Raw genomic sequence first — 21,247 nt, forward strand, 5'->3', positions numbered from 1 at the left:
GTCTCTTAAACTACTAAACACCCACTGCCATAATGAATGTCAATGTTTTTCCTGATCTGCAACGGAAAATACACTGTACTTCTGGCTATCTGATGTTTTATATATATATGTATATTCTGCCGACACATAGATAGCACCTTGAGATCATTTTCTACCTCACCATTCTGAGATCTGAAAGATGGCCTAACCCCTTGGAGTATTAGGGTTCCACATGGTTAACAAGTAAAATGAAGGCTACTGTCCGATACTGTTGTAAGAAATGAACATGGCTTCCCACATAAGTCTTAAGTCCTACAATATTCCTGAGACAGAATGAGAGTGCACAGTATTGAACCCTACTCATATCTTCTCCTCAAATGGCTAGAAAAAATAAAGATGACACATGATGAAATTTATATAGCCATTCCAAGGTACTCAATCTCCATTTCTCAGTTGAAGGTTCTTTGTAAAATGTGATTAAAGGAATGTCAATACATTCCCTCATAACATAGAAGACTCAACAATTATTGTTAATTTTTTCCCACTGCAACCCCAATAAAGTACAGTAGGCTTATAGGGACTGGGAAAATAAGAGAGTACACAAAAACAGCACCACATAAGCTGAGGAGATAAGTGCTGATGCAACAGTCTTAAGGAAGTTATGAAATCAACATGAATTATAGAATCCTAAGGAGACTCAGACTGTCAGCACTAAAGTCTCAGATTGAGAAGCTGGGGGTAGGTGACTAAGACACAGCTTAGCCCTCCCTGTATATTCCTGTCTATTCTACACTATGAACAGTGAACTCTTCCCCTGAAATGTGGAGATTTCTTCTCTGGGCAATACAATACAGGGGGGTCTCTGGCTAGACAAGGCCAGGCTGTCTGCAAATGGTGATCTGTGAACACGGACTGTAGAGATCTTACAGTCTTCCTATACTCCTGGTACCCACATGCGTAAGCAAGGAAAGTCACTCTTGGTATCAGACCAGTCCAAGGCAGAGATCTAGACATACGTACTGAGGTGTTTCCTAGTTCATCTAGAACAGCCTACCATAAAACTTTATATTTCCAAAGTTTTCATATGTTCAAGAGCTTTTAAAGAGACTGCAATTCCCAACTCTCATATTAAATAGAAAGCACAAATAAAAATGGGTAGAAAAAATCATTTTAGTGTCTAAAACTAGGCTGTCAATATGGTAGCCACTAACTACTAGGAACTCAGCTGGTTCAAATTGAGATGTATTCTAAATGAAGAACACACATCAGATTCAAGGACTAAGCATTATTTTTGAGTCTTTTTTTTTTTTTTTTTTTGGTCTTTTTCCTTTTTATCGGTACCAGGGATCGAACTCACGACTGCCTGCTTGCAAGGCAGGAGCTTATGCCACTGAGCTAAATCCCCAGCCCCTAAGCATTATTTTTAAAAAAGTGAAATGTATTACTTCATTATGAATTTTATCTGTTTATTTATAGGGCTTCAAGAAAATTGAATATCATGGCTATTTGTGGACTGGGGACAGAGAGAACAATGGCCACACCAGCCATTAAGTCCAGTCTGGGAACCAGTGCCATGTGCAGGCCACCGCTGGACTGGAAACGGCTAGACCCCAGCCCCTTCTGGAGCACAGGCTTACAAACAAGAAGTACCAATCCTTCTGCCCTGTAAGTGACCGGTTTATCCAGAGAAACACAGGCTGTGATGATAACTATGGAGGTGAAGTGCAATTGGATGCCTGTGGTGTTTTGGTGTTTCACTAACATAGCAAGTCTAGCGCCAGTGGTCTGATCACAGGTTCAGAGGAAATTGGTATACAGTGCGGCATCAAGGGGGATTTCTTTCTGAGGGTAGGAACCTTGTTAATTCCCTATGGTCTTTTTTGAGGTTCTAATATCGTTTCCATTATTTTGCTGGATTGGGTTTTATTTACTCTTTTTTGTTTGATTATACTAAATCCAATGGTAGGAGAAGCTATTTCAAGGATAGCAAGATATATTATGGTAGCAATTTTGGATTTACTACTAGTTTGTTTTGAAATCTTTATTGCATTCATTGTTTTGTTTTTATTGTTTCTATTCTATTCTGTTCTGTTTGATTTTTACTATGTCCTAAGCTATCTGCAGCTATTTTGAAAGAATAAAAAGGCATTATGGCAACTATTGTTGATTTCATAATGTTTTGAAATCCTCTATCTCTTACAATGGTTTGTTTTGGTTTTATTCTATTTTTATCCTCTTTAAAATTAAAAAAAAAAGTTGAATGTCATTTAACATATATTTTTACTAGACAGAGAAAAACATCAGAGCATCCAAAAGAACACATGATTTTGCAGTTACAAAAAAAGAAACAATGCTGCGAAAGCTAGAAAATTGAAATTTTTAGCAATTAAAATATGATCTGAGGAATGAAATAAACTACAATAGTGGGAGAGCTAATGAAATCTCCTAAATTTAAAAGTGTGTGGGGCTGGGGATTTATCTCAGCAGCATAAGCGCCTGCCTTGCAAGCAGGGAGTCGTGAGTTTGATCCCTGGTACCAATAAAAAGGAAAAAGACAAAAAAAAAATAAATAAATAAAAGTGTGGGAAGACTGCAAAAATAAGAGGAAAGGTAAAGGAACCGGAAAACCACAACAGGTTACCAAACAAAAAGTACAAAGAGGAAGAAGAAATATGTAACGCAGTAATAGAAGTTCCAAGATCTAAAGGATTAACCAGATTTACAGAGACCATGGAGTACTCAAAATGGTAAATGAAAATATATCCACAAGAAGGTATATATTATGACATTTTGGGATAACAGAAAGAAAGGAAAAGATTCTGTAAGCTTTAAGATATAAAACAACAGGACACATATGAAGAGTTAAGAATGAAATGTGAAGTACTTCAGGCTTCAAAGAGAAAAAAAATCCCCCACAAAAACAAACATCGAAATGCCCTCAAAACTTAAAATGAATAAAATAAAAATTAAAAAAAAAAAAGGTAATTTCCAGTTTGGAATACAAACTTCCATACTACTATCCCATTTCCATCAAGAAAGTAGAATAAAGACATAGATAAATATGCTTTCAAATATTTATTCCGTATTCCATCTTGCCTAAGGATGGACACAATCAAAACAGGAGAGTAAAAAAAAAAAGGAATATATGGGAGTTGTTCACTCACAAAATAAGAGGGCTTAGGTATGGTAGCACACACCTATAATCTCAGCTACTCAGATGGCTGAGGCAACAAGATCACATGAAGCTAGCCAGGAGACATTACTCAATAAATAAGATTAGGAATGTAGCTCAGTGTAAGGCACTGGGTTCAATTCCAATAATGCCCCTTTCTCTCCCCCAGCAATAAAAACAAAAGAGCAAAAGAACAGAAGAGAGATCTCAGTATGATAGCTATTCACAATATTATAAAGGATCTACATTGAGCAGTACAATTCTAGACATTTAATATGTTGAGAAGTATCAGGATTAGTCTCTCTGCCATTATCTGTTCATTTCCCACCAAAGACAGAATACCAGCTGGGCTTGGCCCAAATCTTCTTTGCACTTGGCTCATGATACACTTCTATAACCACTCTGCAAACTTGCTTCCTGAAGCCAGAAAGGTCAATTATTTCATGCCATCAATGGATTTCCTTTGTATGTTTTCCTACAAACTGCAGGTATAATAAGCAGGTATAGTAACAAGAGGACAGTTTACTCCCAACCGTATTTCTGCTACACTTCTAGTACACCACTTATAATTCTGCCTGATACCCTTAATATGATAAACCTTCATGGCCTTTACCACTGAATTCTCTGAATAACTATTTTAAAATACCAGTGAAGGCAAAGCCAGACTGATCCAAACACTATTATATTCACTGAATTTTCATATAACAAGAGTGAATACTGTCTTTTAAGCCAGTTTTTCAAAACTTGATTATATAAAAACTTAGTGTTAATTATTCCTTTATGTTTAGAACAACGTTCTTTAACGTGGTTAAGAAAGATTTCTTAGGTGGTACTGGGAGGCTGGAACTTGAAAGAGGCATATGGAAGGTCTTGAATAATGTACAGGAGTATTCTATTTCTTTTAGCTAGGTGATGGAATGAGTTTTATTGTTACTGTTAAACTGTACACATATTTTATACACTCTTTGATCTGTACATTAACAATTAGAAAGACATCACCTATGCCAATGGGAAAAAAATATATATACATGAAACCTTTACCTGTCGAAGGTATAATTTTAAGACATCACAGATGTCATGTGAACTAAAGTCTGACATGTCTACAAAGTGCATTCCATTTTCCAAAGCTTGACACAGTTTTTCAGTTTTAAGTTTGTTTCCACAAACACGATAAATTCCCTTAAATAGAAAAAGAAAGAAAGTTTGCTTCAGTACAAATGGCTAAATGCAAGTATCTAAACATATTTGATGTGACTTCTTCAACTTTCATTGGTGTTTTAGAAAAAAACTAGCTGGGGCCAAATTAATTAACATTTTCCAAATAAACCTGAAAAAATTTATTACAAATTAAGTATATTGTTCTCTTTTAAAGTCTCCTTTACATTAGGGAAAAAAATTACTCAGGCATTTATATTTTAAAAATTTTAAGAGTTACACTGTACCTGTAAAGACAATGCTTTATTTTCAATCTCTGAAGCACATATTTTGAGTACAAAAGGAATGCCATCTGGTTCCTTTCTTGCAACTTGTATGAATTCGGCTCCAAATATGTGCATTTTCCCTGGAAGTTTCTGATGACCACAAGTGATAATTAAATTTTCCAAACATTTTCTATGACAAACAAGGAGACACTACAAGAGAGTGATAGTTTAAAACTAGTTAGTAAAAAACTATTTACAATTGGTAGATCAGTAACAGCAAAAATCAGAGGTATAGGTAAGAGGTATACTAGCAGTGTCTGAAACATTTAGTGACAAAAACAAAGTACAAAATTAGAGGATACACTGCCAATACAGTTTATAAAAATGTATTTGCAATAGACCCTCATAAGTAAAACCATAATAAAAAATATAGCAAAAAAGGAAGAGAGCCAAGATAATGGCTAAAAGATCTTACCTCTTCACATTCAACACCTTGGAATACTACAATGCTTTCACAATCCCTGCATTTTGTGGGAGATCTTAATTTGCGAAACTTGTGAGTGACAGCTGCCTTTGACATCAATGTTTTCTTAATCGTTCCAAGAGAACTGGGTCCTTACAACAGAAATGTTAGTATGTGAGAATTATAAGATGACAAAAAATTGTACCATATTTATTTTGATTAATCTTTATAGACTTTCTAATCATCCACATATAAATAAAAAACTTCAAAATTTCTAACATTGAAATAAACAAGCAATTTATAGATACTTTATAAAATATACACTTTTAACAAGTATTTTAGCCATGGATAAAAGTCACCACCAAATCAGTAAGATTATTTGCATTAAGAACAAAGCCATTCTTAACTCATTATAAAATTACAGATAACACTTGCAGATTACATTTCAGTATTACATGAGAGGTCAAATATTCCATTAATTTAATAAACTATGCTAAAACAGGAATCTGGAGGTATCAAATTACAAAATTAGTTTATATGAGTCTAATTCAAGTCATTAAAGCAACTGACTTCACTTTTACATTTTTCAATATTCACAACTTCCCTTATCTTTGAAAAAGGTATTTGTCTGCTTTCTCTGCTTAGCTCTGTGCACTGTTTCTTTAGAAGTTTTTTTCTGAATTTCTGATGCACTTTTAACAGTAAGTAACTGTTACTGGATTTAGGAAAGAGTATTTATCTAGTCTGCATTTGTTATACCATGTCAATACATTTTAGAGCTCATAATTTTACTGTTTATTCTTACATTTGTATTTTAAATATCTGATACATTATCACAACTCCTTTCAACATGATAGGGATATGTTTAAATTATTTTAACTTTTATTTATTTAATATACAGCAAAATAACAGGTCTTAAAAATTACACTGTTTTTCCAATAGCACGTGGTGCTACTCCTTCAGCTGGCCTAATTAAAGGGTGTTAATTCAGGTAAATACTATACCAGCTTCTGAAGGAGAAGGCGGCTCTCTTTCATCTAGATCATCTGCGGAAGACATAGTTCCACTGGATGGAGTTCGAGGAAGTTTTCGATGAAAGTCTCCTTAAAAAAAAATGTGATTCCATTATCTAACTATTCATTGTAGAATATTAAAAATAGGTAATGATAACATTTTTGGAATTATACAAGTCACAATATTCTATTAGCTTTTATATAAACATGTTTCCATTGTCACACTCCAGGTAACAAGGAATTCTGATATTCTTCCCTAGAAAACGAAAGGAATTTAATCACGTAAGACTTTTCCAAATGAATTCAAAGCTCAGGATCGTATTTCTAATGAAATCTTAGTCAATTTCTGACCATATTAGAGATTAAAATCTCCACAGACATGCAAATTATCTATTCATGTTTTATATCTAATTCTGACAAAGTGGCTAGCACAACAGTAAAGTTGGTAATAAATGGTGAATTACTTATAAATCAGTATATACAATACAATCAAAGCCTCTTAAAATACATGAAAATCTTTTGATCCTATAATAATATCAATTGATGTACTATGAAGAAGGGAGATGGGAACCAAGAACAACAGCACAGTGATCTCCAGCCAGAAGCTAAAACCACTGGACACAACATAGGTCAGCACAGGGCACTGCTGCAGGCATCAAAGTATGTTTGGAACCAGCCCATCTAGAAGGAGGCTGTTTATTCTGCCAAAATTACAAACCCATCTACATGTAAGGAAGGACTCCCTTTGACTCAAGACCTTAACAGCTTGAACTTCAGAGTTAGTAACACTTTTCACAAAGTTTAAAATGTCCTCTCCCCAAAAAGATTTTTCTTTACAATGTGTTTACAAAGGTTGCTTAGTTTTTGCTTTGAATATGTTCCCAATAACTCAGAAATCAACAAAGTCATATGTTCCATTTTAGAGCTATTCTAAATCAGCTACCTTTTACCACGGAGTAGAAATCTGCCTCCCTATGAATCCCAGTCTTTGGTCACATTTTTCTCAAAAGGGGCAAAAAAGCACTGTAACTCATATTCCTTTTCAATTCTAGTATTTGTTGAAGACTGTCACAGACTCAAGTTTCCTCTTTCCCAGGAGAAACACTCCTAAGTCTCTCCCACTTGTCATGTGATCTGGATTCCAAATTTCTTATTCATCACACGATATCCACAAGATTCTAAATAATTTAGGCCCTATTTTAGAGTATGTATTAATTTTTGGTGCTAGCCAGAACCATTTTGCTTTTTTGAAGCTAACTACAAATATCTAATTAAAAATTTACGCTCACATCTTCCAGGTATCCCTTGAACAGTATTAATGTTAAAGGAGATGACAAAGTGGCAAATAATAATCAGCCTACAAATCCCAGTGCTGCATGGGAAAAATTTCTCCTTTTATACAAAGCCTTGGAATCTGATGGGTTAAAATGCTATGACACCTTCCAAGAGCCTAGGATGAGGGAACACAGTCAGAAAGAACAGGACTGGAGCAGCATTTGGTAAAGGAATGAAGAAAGAATGTGGAAACAAGAATCACATGGGTTCAAATGCTACCTTCTACTAGCTGTATGGCAAGTTACCAGTTAACTTGAACCTACTAGAGTAGACTTCAAAACACTTACTCTGCTTCTCTAAGAATTTTAAGATAATTTATATCAAAATATCTTGAAATATGTTTACAAAATTTAATAATGGTATAATGCCATTTTTTTCATTACAGTAATTAAGTACAAAACAACCAAAAGATAGACAATGCTATTTTGCTTCATAGAACACCACTGAAAATAAAGGCAGTTACTTATATAGCAACATGAATCTCACATGGATGAGTACATACATGAATGAAGTCATAAAAACTGCTAATGATAAAAATTCAGGATAATGATTTTATCAAGAAGGTATATATTGGGGGTTCTAATCAATTCACAATGTTCTATTTCTTATGCTAGGTGATGACTACTTGAGAATTTGTTTTGTTAATTTTCTTTAGACTATACATATACATGTATATTCTGGGTGGTTAAAAGAAAAACTCTTGAACTATTTTAGTCTTTCACTGAATTTTTGTTTCAGACTTAAATATTTATGTACCTGGACTTATAGATTCTGAATCCAGAGATCTAGATTCGCTGCTCCCTCCAGTACTCTCAGAATCACTGAACATCCCAAATGTCCATGATCTTATGAAAGAAGGACCTTTAAGAAAAAATATTTAAAGTAAAAACTTGGCTCTAGTTGGATTTCATAAGGTAGCATAATGACATTAATAAAATGAGACAATTTCTCTAACAAAGACCAGTTATGGCCTTGAAGAGGCCAGGTGGTTACAACTGTGAATATGCCTCTTAACATTACAACCCACAAGGCCTACTTTTCTAATTCCACAGCTCTAGTTCACTTAACAAGCACAGAAGAGCAAGCTGCTTTCATAAACCAGTGTTCACTTTTATGTGAAAACTACCTGTTATGTCTGTATTGTTAGAACATCTGTCCTCTTCAATTTTATTACAACTGTCAGAAAGGCGTACAACATCCTCCAAAGAGTCAGCAGGTCTATATGCAGATGTTAATTGTTTATTTACATTCCTAAGAAAAAACAAATACAGCTCATCATTAACAATTAACAATCAGTGTTTTAGAAAAATTTGTTTACTAAATGAATTTTGAACAATATGAAGAACAAAGTATATTACATGGTTTAGCTTCTTTTAGATGTGAATAAAACTTTTAAATTACTTGGATTTATTACTGATGAAGCATAAAAGTAGCAACAGGATAGTCACTAATTCATCCTGTGGTTGAAACTGAAGGCAGTGTTAAAATGAAAAGCTTTCCTCTCAAGGGAACTGTATTTACTCCTTAAATATACTAACAAATTACTTAATACTATAAAAATAATTATATATTCTATTAACAAGAGAAAATACTAATGTTAACTCTGCCAATGTCAGAAAAGATATCATCCTATACCAGACAAAAACTTAGCAAGTGATTTTATCTTTGCAATAACTTCATCGATGCATTAGTTCTCACCCATCAACTTTTTCTTCTTCGGTTGAATTTGTAGTCTTGACAAATTCACTGTATTCGTGTCCTGGATCATAGAGTTTGGCATTATCACACAGAGACTGTAAACTGGTTGCAAGGGAGGCAACCTGCAGATGCTGCATCTGGAAGAGGTTAACTGTTACCTATGGTCACAGACAGAGACAAAAAGCAGAAATAATTCAGGATATACAGAATGCTATGTACATGCATTTGTTTATTTCAATGACCTCACCAATAAACAGATCATACAAGAGAATCAGGAAACAGTGACTACCACTGTTGGCATGCTATGTTACTGAATACTATTTATAAAAGAGCTAGATTGGAAACAGAAAGTAAATATATATATATATATATATATATATATATATATATATATATATATATATATATAAACTCAGGCCCTTATATATGCTAAGCTATCACTGAGCAATTTCCCCAGGCCCAAAAGTAACTGTAAGCTAATATCTAGGAGTGATCACTTCCAGAAAAACTAGTTTTAAATTGTAAAATTAAAAAATACAAGCCCATATCCTTACTAGTTCACAATTTTAGATGGATATAATATTGAGGATCCCTTGCCTATACTCTATGATGACCTGAACACAACTGTGTAAACTCTTAAGTGAAAAACATGTACTAAAAACTCCACTGATAGCACTATTATTTTCACTTTTTCAATCCTATAAAAATAAAGATCCTTTACTATTTATATCTTGCAGTTCTCAGTTATTGTAGTTAGGAGTTGTTTTAAACATTATTCCATTGAGTTTCTTCTAAACTGTCTAAAAATACTATTATCCCTAAAGTAACAATAATAGCAGCTTAACAATCCATGTAATATGCCAGACCCATTCTTAGAGCTTTACATTAATTAATCTGCCATTTATAATAATCTAGGCTTCAGTATGTTTGAGCAAACAGAAGAGTTCTTGGTCCTTATTCACCTTTACATTCTCCTGAGGGTGAACTCAGAGGAAGAGGTAACAAACTATACAAATAAGTTACTGTCTACCATTGAAAAATACTGTGAGCACTCTATAAGAATGTCAAACTATAGAGTATGACCATGTATGTTTGTGGAAGCTATTTTTCAACACTGTAGGTCAATGAAGTCCTCAATGACAGCTAACATTCGAACTGAACTTGATGAGAGAAAAAGCCAGTGTAAAGCTTCAGGGAGAAGACAAACCCAAACAAAAAGAATAGCATGTGATACGAAAGTGAGTGGGATAGAGCTTGTTCTGCACAGCAAGCAGATAGACGAAAGGTCAATATGGCTGAAGCACATAAAGGAGAAGAACTTCCTTTTCAAGATAAGGCCAGAAAGGGAAGCCCTCATCTAAATCAGGGTAAACAGTATTTTAAGTACACTGAGAAGTCAATAGAGAGTCTTGCACAAAGGATATGATGTTTTTTTTTTTCTTTTTCTTTTTCTTTTTCTTTTTCTTGAGACAGGATCTTGCTAGGTAGTGCAGGCTAGTCTTAAATTCACTGTGTAGCCCAGGCTGGCCTCAAATTTGCAATGATCATTCTGCCTCACCCTTCTGAGTGTTGGCATTACAGGCATGTACCACCACACCCAGCTTGATCTGATTCATTTTTTTAAAATGTCACTCTGGCTTGCGTATAAGGGATGTATTTAAGGGAAACAACAGGAATTGATGCCATATTTTGATCAGCTTAATGTTATTGCAAAGACTGGCATGTTTCTTCCTCATCTCTCTTGGTATATTGGATGACAAGATGAACCGATTGACCTCTAAGTCTTTTTCCTAAGGATAACTGGCATGTTTCTTCTTCATCCCTCTTGGTATATCAGATGAAGGATGAACTGGTTAGCCTCTGAGTCTTTTCCCTCAGGATAACTCAGCATAAATAGCATTTGAAATGTGTACACAGTCTAGCAACTCATTGGTATCCTAACTCCAATGAATAAAGGAAACTCAGATTGCATATCATATAGTTAAAGTTCAGTAGCTGGCTGGATCAGGATTATTATCAGGCTAATAGTAAACTGAGCTTACTTGCTTAAGGTAACTTGTATGATGTGTGGCCCGGATCAAGTTATTTATTTCTCTGTACCAGAGACTTTAAAGTTATTATTCAAATGAATCACCTATAAGGTTTTGTTCAAATGCAGATTCTGATTATACAAGTCTGGGCTGAAATTCAAGATTCTACATTCCTTATAGGCTCCCAAAGTAATGGCAAGGTGATTAGTCCAAAGACCAAATTTTGAAAGAAAAAACACTAAACTTTTGTTTCTGCATTGTACAATGAAACTAAAAATAATTACATTTATCTGACAGGTTTTCTGAGAATTAAAAGAATTAATGTAGACAAACAACTTAAACAATCTTAATTACCATTTAATGGGGTTTGTTAATGGTAAATGGTTGGCCTAAATTACTAAAAATAATTTTAAACTCTAGCATTTTATATTCTTTTGTTTTGTAATTATGTAAAATAACAATGTATTAATCACAATTTGGCAAATAAGTCAGACACCAATCTTAAATACCCAAAGCCTTTTCTGATTCAGAAGGAGAAACCTTTGTCCTGTCTCCTGCTAAATTCATTTAGAAACCCCATACAAAATACACAAATCAACTATACCAAGATTCTGAAAAATAAATGCTAGCAATCAGACTGTAGAAATAAACTACAAGAGAAGGTATGTTTCCTTGCCTATAACTCCTGTATTTTCTAGCCTATACTCAGCTCTTACTTAAAGGTAGCCTAATTCCCAGTAGGACCCAAGAGAAGTGCTCTATGGTCCAAGGGACAAAAGGGAACTGAGCAGGAAATGTGAGTGAGTAGAGGAAATCATCTTCCTTGGTGTGCTTGTTTCCTCTCTTGCCCCAGTCACCAAGCAAAGCCAAATCCCCAAGACACAAGTCGGTGGCAGTAGCAGTGGTGGTGGCAGCAGCTGAACAGGTATCTAAAGCTCTGAAGGGAATTCTCCTTTATGGTCAATTGTGTCCCAAAGACAAAGGGTTTGAAATTCCTATTTTATTTTTCTTTTTATCTTTCCTTCACTTACTAAGGATTGATGCTTCTGCCTCCTTAGCGAACACCAGAAAAGGCAGGTACACTTCAGCTTCCCAGCCAATGAGCAGGAAGGAAGGCAACAGGAGTTGACCAGTGAACCTAATTAGATTAAATACTGCTAAAATTTTTTTAGAAATTAATGTTCAATATAGATTATAAGCAGGAACTAGTCACAAAAGTAATAGTATGTAGGATATCATACAAAATTATTTGCCATGCAAAGAACCAGGAAAATCTCTACAAGAGAAAGGACAATAAACAATCACCAAAACTTAGATGATTTAGATATCAGGGTTATCAGATGATAATCCTAAAGCAGCTATGACAACAATGTCAAAGAATAAGGGCATGCAATCTTGAAATATAGTAAGGCAGAGTTCTCAGTAGAGAGCAATCTAAAAGAAACAAGAAAAAAAAAAGAAATTTTATTACAGAAAAATAAATATATTGAAGAGCTGTATAGAAAAATGGAGATGTCAAGAGGAGAGAGTCAGTGATCTGAAGACAGACTAGGACAATACAGATATTCCTCAACTTCCCGTGGGGCTACATCTCAATGAAGCCATTGTAGGTCAAAAATGTTATTTAATACCCTGATAAGCTCACTATAAAGTCAAAAAAATCTTAAATCAAACCATTCTAACTAAGGAATTATTTGGATAAACAACCAAGAGAAGAAAAACTGTGGGAAAAAAAAAAAGAGAGAAAGGACCACTCACATTTTGAGAGTCTAATATTTGAGTCATTTAGAGGCAGAGGAGAAAGTGTTACAAATTTTTTTTAAAAAGCTAAAAAATCCTTAAATTTTGCATGATTTAAATTTATGGGTTCAATGAATCCAAAATTAAAGTGGAGGGGAAGGAGAGAACAAAATCACTACTCAGATACATACAGCCAAACTGCTAAAAAGTAAACACAAAGAATAATAAAAGTAAAACGAAGAAGAAAGGAAACCTTGAAAGTAGCCAAAGAAAAGCAATGAATACCAATCACAAAAGGTGACGATTCAAATGACTAGGGACTTTTCATGATACACTATGTAGCCCAGAAGGCAATGGGACAGTATTTTTAAAGATATGAGAAGAATAAAAAAAAAACTGAATTCTGCATTTAGAATTGTATATGCAGGCTGGGGGTTTAGCTCAGCAGCATAAGCGCCTGCCTTACAAGCAGGCAGTCGTGAGTTCAATCCCCAGTACTGATAAAAAGAAAAAAAAAAAAAAAAAATTTGTAAATGTGGGGCTGGGGATTTAGCTCAGCGCACTTGCAAGCGCGTGGTTGTGACTTCGATCCCCGGTACTGATAAAAAAAAATAAAAATAAAAATAAAAATAAAAATAAAAATAAAAATAAAAATAAAAAAAAAGAAAGAATTGTATATGCAGTGAAAATGTACTTCAGAAAAGAAGATGAAAAACAGTGTTTTCAAATGCAGGACAATGATGAGAGTTTGTTTCCAACAACGTGGTTATAAAATAACTGGCAAAGGAAGTTCTATTTACAAAATGAAAATGTTACCAGACAAAAGATAAAACTTCAAGAATGAAAGGAAAATTAACAGAAATGCAAAATGTCTGGGTAATATAACAGCTACTTTTTCTCATCTTCATAATATTTTAAAGGCAAAAATTGTTAAGACGGTCTAGTGATTTTCAGTGTACATATAATAAGCCTGTATGAACCATAGGCCATAGCAGATAAATATACTTAAATGGTTTTTATATTCTACTTGAAGTTATGAGATACTAGTTCTCAGTGGACTGTGAAAAAACAAGTACAGTGTTCCCTGAAATCTATTTGGGATTAGTTCAAGGACAAAGCTGAGATTCCCAATTGCTGATATACAAGTTCCTTATCTAAAATGGCATAGTATTTGCATACAACCAATTAATTTCTAGAGTTATAATACCTAATACAATGCAGATACTTGCAAACAGTTGTTATACTGTGTTGTTTAGGAAATAATGACAGATAAAAGACTTTACATGTTAAACATAGATGCAGTTTTTCCAATCTGCTATTGCCTGAACCCATGGATATGAAATGCAAAGCGTCAATTATTATGTGTGTACGGCAATTCCTAGTGTAATTAATTAAAAAATACACAGAAATAGTTAAAAAACTCAGTATATGAAACAAATTAAAATGTAGATAAGCAATTTAGAGAAATTGAAATATAAGTCTGATTCACAGATTATATTATTTTGAACTAAAAATGAAAACAAAATTCAGAATTTGTGGGATACAGGTTAGCAATGCTTAAAGCATTAATTAATACTATCAAAAAAGCAAGAAAGTATCAACAAACAACACAGGCTTCTGCCTTTAAGAAATGTTAAAAAATATATATATAAAGTAAACCCCAAAGCAGAAATAAGGACTAAAAAGCAGAAATCAATAAAACTAAAAGAAAATTCAAGATCAATAAAATTTATTAACTTCTCATCAGACTAATGATATGAAAGAAGAGAGAAAGGAAAAGTACGATACACAAATAATCAGCATCAGAAATACTACTAGTAAACTGGACCCAGAAATATACAAAAGAGACACTGCATCAAAATCAAGAGGGGCTTATCGCAGGAATGCAAGGTTAGATTAGCACTCAGATATCAATTCACTATGTTAACAGGCTAAAGATAAACTACATTAATACATCAAATAATGTAGAAAATCATTTGATCAAATCCACCAGTTACTCATGATAAAAATTACAGCAAACTAAGAAAAAATGAAATTCCTTGGCCACATAAAAGAGATCTTTAAAAATTGAGCTATCATATTTAATGATGAAAGACTGAATTCCTTCCCTCTAAGATGGAGAAAAAGGTAGGGGTGTTTTTCTCAGCATTCCTATTGTGTTGTGCTGGCAGCCCCATAGAACACAAGATGAAAAGGAAAGGAAAGCAAAGGAGAAAGGGAGGAAGGGAATTCAGAGTGGAAGGGAATATAGAAACTGTCATGATTTGGGGGGTAACATGATTTCTTTATGTAGAAAGCTCTGAGTCTTTGAGCCCTAAAACAAGACAGTAAGTTTAGTAAGGTTGCAAGACATATCAAGACATAAAAATTAACCATTTTTAAATATTACCAAGCTGGAATTTGAAATTAAATCTACTTATACACAAACAATTGGTGTGTCTGTATATATAGATCATTTACAATAGCCTTCAAAATAAACACATGCAGATTTAAATTTAATAAAAATTTTGAAAGATTTATATTAAGAACTATAAAATGCTAATTTAAAAAAGACCTAAATAGAGACATATAAAAAAAGCTTTATATAGTTAAAATTCTACATATAGAATCAATTCTCCATAGTCTGATCTAAGATTTAATACAATTCCCATTAAAGTGTTAACAAGATTTTTTTTCTAAATATGGACAGGCTGATCCTTTGTTTTTGAATACTGAAGGATTTTAAATGCTTAAACAACTCTGAAAAAGGATAAAATTGAAAGACTCACGTTACCAGATTTTTATGAGTGAGCATAAAGCAACAAAATCAAGACAGTCAAATTTAGGCAAAAGGATAAACAAATTAACAGAAAGTAGCGCAGAATTCAGAAACACAATTTTACTTTCCATAGCTTGATACCTTAAAAAAAAAAAAATGCTAACTAGAAAGACTATCCTTTTTAGGCTAGTCAATTCCTAGACATATTCAAGGGTATCTTCATATACATATCAACTAGTTGCAAGTCTATAGTCCCAGCCAATTCTGTATCTAACTTGTACCAAGTTAATTATTTATACTTTCCTGTATCATCTCAGAGCAGGCAACAAGCAGCTAGAAACCATCCCTATGTCCCAAAGTCCACCAGAATTATTCAAACTAGTCAATCCTAAACTGTTACTTTTCTTGAAAAACTTCAATGAAGACTCTAGACACTCTCTCTTTCTGTGGTTAAACCTGGTATTTTTCTTTGTGGCCTTGTGTGGAAGACATTTCCCCTTCTCTCAGGAAATGTAAGCAATAATTTCTCTCAATGGCACTGACTTTTCTGTTTTGGTACTCAGACTTTTCCATAAATCAAAATCTTTTAAATACAATTTTAACATAACCACTATATGCTAAAAATGAACACCAGTATCTCACAGAAAAATTAGCTCTAAACCAATAAACTAGAGTTCATCGAAAGTAAAACCTTTTGACCCCTGAAAGATATTGCTAAAAATATAAAAAGAAAAGCTTTGGAATGGGAGAAAATATACACAAGCCCAACTATTACAAAAAAACTCAATAAAAATTAAAATATAGCAGCCAAAATACAGACTATCAATTAGCCCTTGAAAAAATGATCGATTTTCATTAGTCAATTCTAGAAACACAAAACTACAACTAGACAGCACTACACATTTATTGAACAGCTGAAATTTAAAAATAAGTGACAAAGGTCAAGGATGGAGAATAACTGGAATTCCTATACACTGCTGATGACAGCCGCACTAGAAAACATTTTAGAATTTTCTTAAATCAAACATGCATTGAGGAACCAACCAGTAATCCTACTCTGAAGTATTTTTTTCTAAAACATGAAATATTATTAGCCTTGTAGTTCTATTCATCATTATCTTAAACTGGAATTATTGTAGTTCTATTCGTCATTACCATAAACTGAAAACAACACAAATGTCCAATGGTGAAAAGGATAAATGTGATAGAATCATATAATGGATTTCTATTCACCAATATAGAAAATTGGACTAATGAAATGTGAAATGTTGGAAAATATTAAAGCCATTACACTGTATAAAAGAAGTGCATCTTAAAAGCTAACATGCTGTATGATTTCCTTTATATGATACCAAACTAATAAGCTAAAGCATGTATCAGTACTTGCTAGGCGGTGGGGGAAATAGAGTTTGACTGCAAAGAGGGTCATGAAATAATGTTTTTCAAGTGAAGGAATTGTTCTGAATCTTGATTGTTGTACAGGTTTCACAAATTTATGGAGGTTTTAAAACTTGTGAAGTGTGCACCAAAATTTTTATATTTGAATTCTTTGAAAAATGTTTTTAAAAGATAATGACATATGAGGGAAGAATGCTTTGTCTTCAAATAAATCATCGAGTTCAATTTAATTTTTCAGTTTTTCAAATTTTGAAGAGTTAACTTCACAGCACTGATAGAAGTTCCAGGGGTCAAGTCAATTGTATCAATAAGGCAAGGGAAACAACAGCTTAGAAGCAATTTTAAACTGTCATACTTCAATTCTGCCTATACAAATCATTAATCTAAAAGTCAGGTAGGGGACACAGGTCAAAACATAACTCAAACAATGAGTGACTACTAAAAACTCTGTTAATTTTCAAACAATCTTATCAGAATTTAAATCTCATTAGTTGTTACTCATCAGGTATCCCTTTCCTTTCTACAGACAGTAAGTCTACTGTTTTATTCTTTTTTTTTCTGGGTTTTTGAAACAGGGCCTCACTTTGTAGTACAGACTGGCTTTGAACTCTGATGTAGCTCAGGCTGGCCTTGAACTCGGGTGATTCTCCTGCCTCAGCAATTACAGGTGTGTGTTACAACACCTGGATATGGTTTTTCTTCCTGCTTTCAAAATACTAAGGAAATTACTTACAGCTTTAAGGGTTAGATCACACTGGAAAACGAGTGTACGAAGTTGTGTTAAAATTTCTCTTTTGGTATTTTCTAGATCATTTCGCCTTTCTTCAACATTTGTTACACAAACTTTGTAGAGTTCATTTGCTTCTTCTACCTTCAATACAGAAAAAAATTCAACACTGAGTATTAGAATTCACATTTTAAAAACAAACACTTATTGTAACTAAGCTGAAATAACTGGAAAGCCTCTATGAAAATAGAAATTATCTACATTTTGAATAGAACATTTCTAATAATAATAAACAGAAATCTCTTTTGAAGGGCACTTTAATGGACAGTCAAGTATAATTTACGCTCAGTATATTTGTCTATAAATGTTCAGTTCTACTTAAAATAGCATTTTCTATTTATTAAAGAATTCAGGGCTGGGGATTTAGCTGAGTGGCATAAGTACCCGCCCAGCAAGAGTGAGATCATGTTTGATATCCCCTAAAATTTTTTTCAGTAAACTGTTTCATAGGTAATACAAAGCTTTAGCCCATGCTTGCTAGCACACACATAACACAGTAGCCCAAAAAGTAAACTTTCCGAATAATTGAGTAAAAATATTAAATTACTGCTTCCTGTAAGATGCTTCTTTCACAAACAAAACCCCAAACTCTGAAGCTGCTGAGGGCAGTGGTTCTCCAACTGAGGCTCCTTCCCAGCAGTAGCAGTTCCAGCACAAACCCTGGAATGTGTTGGGAGATGCAAGGCATCTGGCTCCGCCCCACCCCACTGAATCAGAACCTCAGTGGTCAGGGAATCCAGACACAAGGGGGAAGTGTGAGGACCAAACCCTTAACTTTCAAGTAGCAAAACACATTACTTTCTGAAGAGCCTCCTCTTCCAGTCTTCGTTTTTTTTCTAGTTGCTTGTTGAGATTTTTTACTAATCCACTACTGGAACACATATGCTCTTCCTCTGCACGAAACATGGAAGATTTTGCTTTTTCATACTCATCTTGACGTTGCATGCATAACAATTTCGCCTTTTTAAGAGCAGTTTCTGTTTCAAGCTACACAGAAAAGAATATTAACCACAAAATATGAAAGTCTGTAGTATGAATTTCTTTAGCATATTCAGGAAGATGGATAGAACAGTATTTTACAAAACTACACAGTAAAGCAGGCAGTTGCACACGAAAGATAATTTTAAATGTCCACAAATAAGTCCATGATGCTCCATTATAATACTAACCATTTTACTTTGTTCCTGTTTCCAAAGTTCTTTTATTTCTTTCCTTTGTTTTTCCATTTCATTTTTTCTCCCAAGTAGAGGCTGTCAAGGGTATATTTTTAAAAGAAAGAAAGAAAAAAAAAATGTTTATGGTGTACTGCTGTAAAATATGTGTGTATTATACATACAGATTAATTTTTACCTGCACAAATTTGTTGGCTTGAAGAGCCGCAATTGTCTGCTGTAAAAGGTGACTGCTCTCTACGTCATTAAGAAGAGCACTGGTAAATAGAGACTGTAGTGGCATAAACTCCTAGAATTCAAAATTGAAAAATAAATTTGACAATACAAAAATGACAAGTTATAAATGTGACTAAATGAAAAAATACTGAAAAGTTAATTATAAACCAGTTAGCAAAATTAGATAATTTGCATAGAAATGTGAATTTCCTAGTATTTCTCATAGTGAACAGTCGTTTAGACTTAAATAATTTTTTCAATAAAAAAAGATCAGGAGATAATAGACATTCTTTGCTCTATTAACTGAGAGTTCCTGATTTTATAAAGCACTGTTTGGGAGCTCATCAGAGTGGTCTCTCTTTTTTTAATCAAATTCTAGAAATTCACAGAGCACTTACTTGTAGTCCAATATTTGCTCTAGTTGCCTCTGCCAATTTTACAATATTTCTAGTGGACTCCAATTCTGAAGATTGAACAAATATGAGAAGGCAAAATTAACTAATTTTTTCCATTTATAATCTAAAGTTATCTGTAATTCTTTAATTTAAATGACGATCACAGTATAAACTAGTATGTGTTATGATACAATGTACTCATTCTTAATCATATGTGCTCATCTGAATCAACTTAGAAAATGTTTAAAAATACAGTTGCCTAGACCTTGCCTCTCTAAAGATATGGAACCTAGGCCTATATTGTCTCTGTAAATTTATTCAGGTGATTCTAATTAGCATTCCCTATGAAATTCGATGCAGTAGAAAGAACACAAGCATTGGTATATTCTATTTTCTTCCAGATACACTACAATATCTTAAGAAAATCTGCCCTATGACCTTAGGACAATCACTTGTGTCAGTTGCAAAATGGAGGTAACAATTCTTTTCTTGCCTTCTTCTCAGTGGTTTGTAGGATTAACTGAGATAATGGATATGACAACATTTTTTAAATTATAAAACAATAGGATAATACTATCAAAGTGTTTCTTTCATCATACCACTGCTTATACATTCTTTGGTGCTTTTATGTCCTTTTACTATATTAACTGCCTGCAATAAAACATGACTTCTAAGTGGTTGACCTCAAGTAAAATACTCATTAACTGTATCTAGTATAAGGAAATCTCTTTCTGTTTTAAGAGAAAGTAGATGACTTATTACAATAAAGTAATTACTAACTTGTAATCATTATACTCAGTCTGTAGAAAATGAATCAAAAACAATTTAGTATTTATACTCCAGAGTTAATCACATGTGCCAAACAACAACTTACCGAAGTTAAGCTTTTTTTCAACCCACGCCACTATGTTCTTGGTATATTTTGACCATGTTTTAGCATATGACAAAGCCAGTTCTACAGAATCAGTGTTCTTTAACAACACATTGTCTAGTTCAACAGGAGAAAAATTTCCTGAAAATAAAAATGTCAGTGCAGTATATGTTAAATACAATCACACAGTAATTTGAAACAAAAAAGTACTGAGGTCCTTAGATGTTTTTCAATAAAAACTGGTTTTCAAAAATTTAAGTGATACGTACACAATGAAAAGGTTTAAACATGAAAGTGTTTCAATTAGAATATACTTTAACCTTAATATATATCTATTATTCAATAGTTACAAGCCTTATATAATTCTTGAATCAGTCGACATTATGACATTACCTACTCCAATGGAGTTCTGCCTTAAACTGTCTATATTTTGCATTTAAAATGAATAAAGTAGATTAGTAGACAAGAAGAGACTACACAATCTATAACATTTTTGGAAGAAACTGCACAATGACAAAAGTTTTTAAGTATTCTAGTATTACCTTTTTCATTGGATGAGTCCATCGAGTCCACAGAAATGTTTTCAAAAGACTTACAACATGGAAGAGAACAAATTTAAGATTAGAGAGAAGATACCAAACCTTTCCTTCAAAGTTTTTTCACCTTAATTTGTTACTCTGTTAAAGAATTTCAAGCATTTAAAACTCAGAGAGCCTGAGAAGTTTGTTTAAATACCAAAACACTGTACAAGAATTATATGGCTCTTTATCACTGTAGCTCGCAAGATCCCAAAATGAAT

General features: G+C 33.4%; 1 protein-coding gene across 8 annotated transcripts in view; it reads right to left on the bottom strand.

The window, feature by feature from the left end:
* Arhgap29 (Rho GTPase activating protein 29) overlaps positions 1–21,247 on the bottom strand; it is a 69,002-nt gene that overhangs the window by 8,511 nt on the left and 39,244 nt on the right. For all 8 annotated transcript variants that reach the window (XM_013142968.3, XM_013142969.2, XM_023561223.2 and 5 more), the window contains 14 exons: positions 20,991–21,039; positions 20,452–20,589; positions 19,581–19,645; positions 19,145–19,255; positions 18,964–19,044; positions 18,593–18,781; positions 17,741–17,878; positions 9,082–9,239; positions 8,510–8,634; positions 8,140–8,244; positions 6,040–6,138; positions 5,048–5,187; positions 4,594–4,782; positions 4,193–4,330 (listed from right to left, as the gene is read on the bottom strand). In XM_013142968.3, coding sequence (XP_012998422.2) covers positions 4,193–4,330; positions 4,594–4,782; positions 5,048–5,187; positions 6,040–6,138; positions 8,140–8,244; positions 8,510–8,634; positions 9,082–9,239; positions 17,741–17,878; positions 18,593–18,781; positions 18,964–19,044; positions 19,145–19,255; positions 19,581–19,645; positions 20,452–20,589; positions 20,991–21,039 — 1,725 coding nt within the window. The remainder of the gene's footprint in view (positions 1–4,192; positions 4,331–4,593; positions 4,783–5,047; positions 5,188–6,039; positions 6,139–8,139; positions 8,245–8,509; positions 8,635–9,081; positions 9,240–17,740; positions 17,879–18,592; positions 18,782–18,963; positions 19,045–19,144; positions 19,256–19,580; positions 19,646–20,451; positions 20,590–20,990; positions 21,040–21,247) is intronic.

The sequence above is a fragment of the Cavia porcellus genome, unplaced genomic scaffold (assembly GCF_034190915.1).
Source record: "Cavia porcellus strain 051 isolate PalLab524CR breed Dunkin Hartley unplaced genomic scaffold, mCavPor4.1 scaffold_1, whole genome shotgun sequence".
Taxonomy (NCBI): domain Eukaryota; kingdom Metazoa; phylum Chordata; class Mammalia; order Rodentia; family Caviidae; genus Cavia; species Cavia porcellus.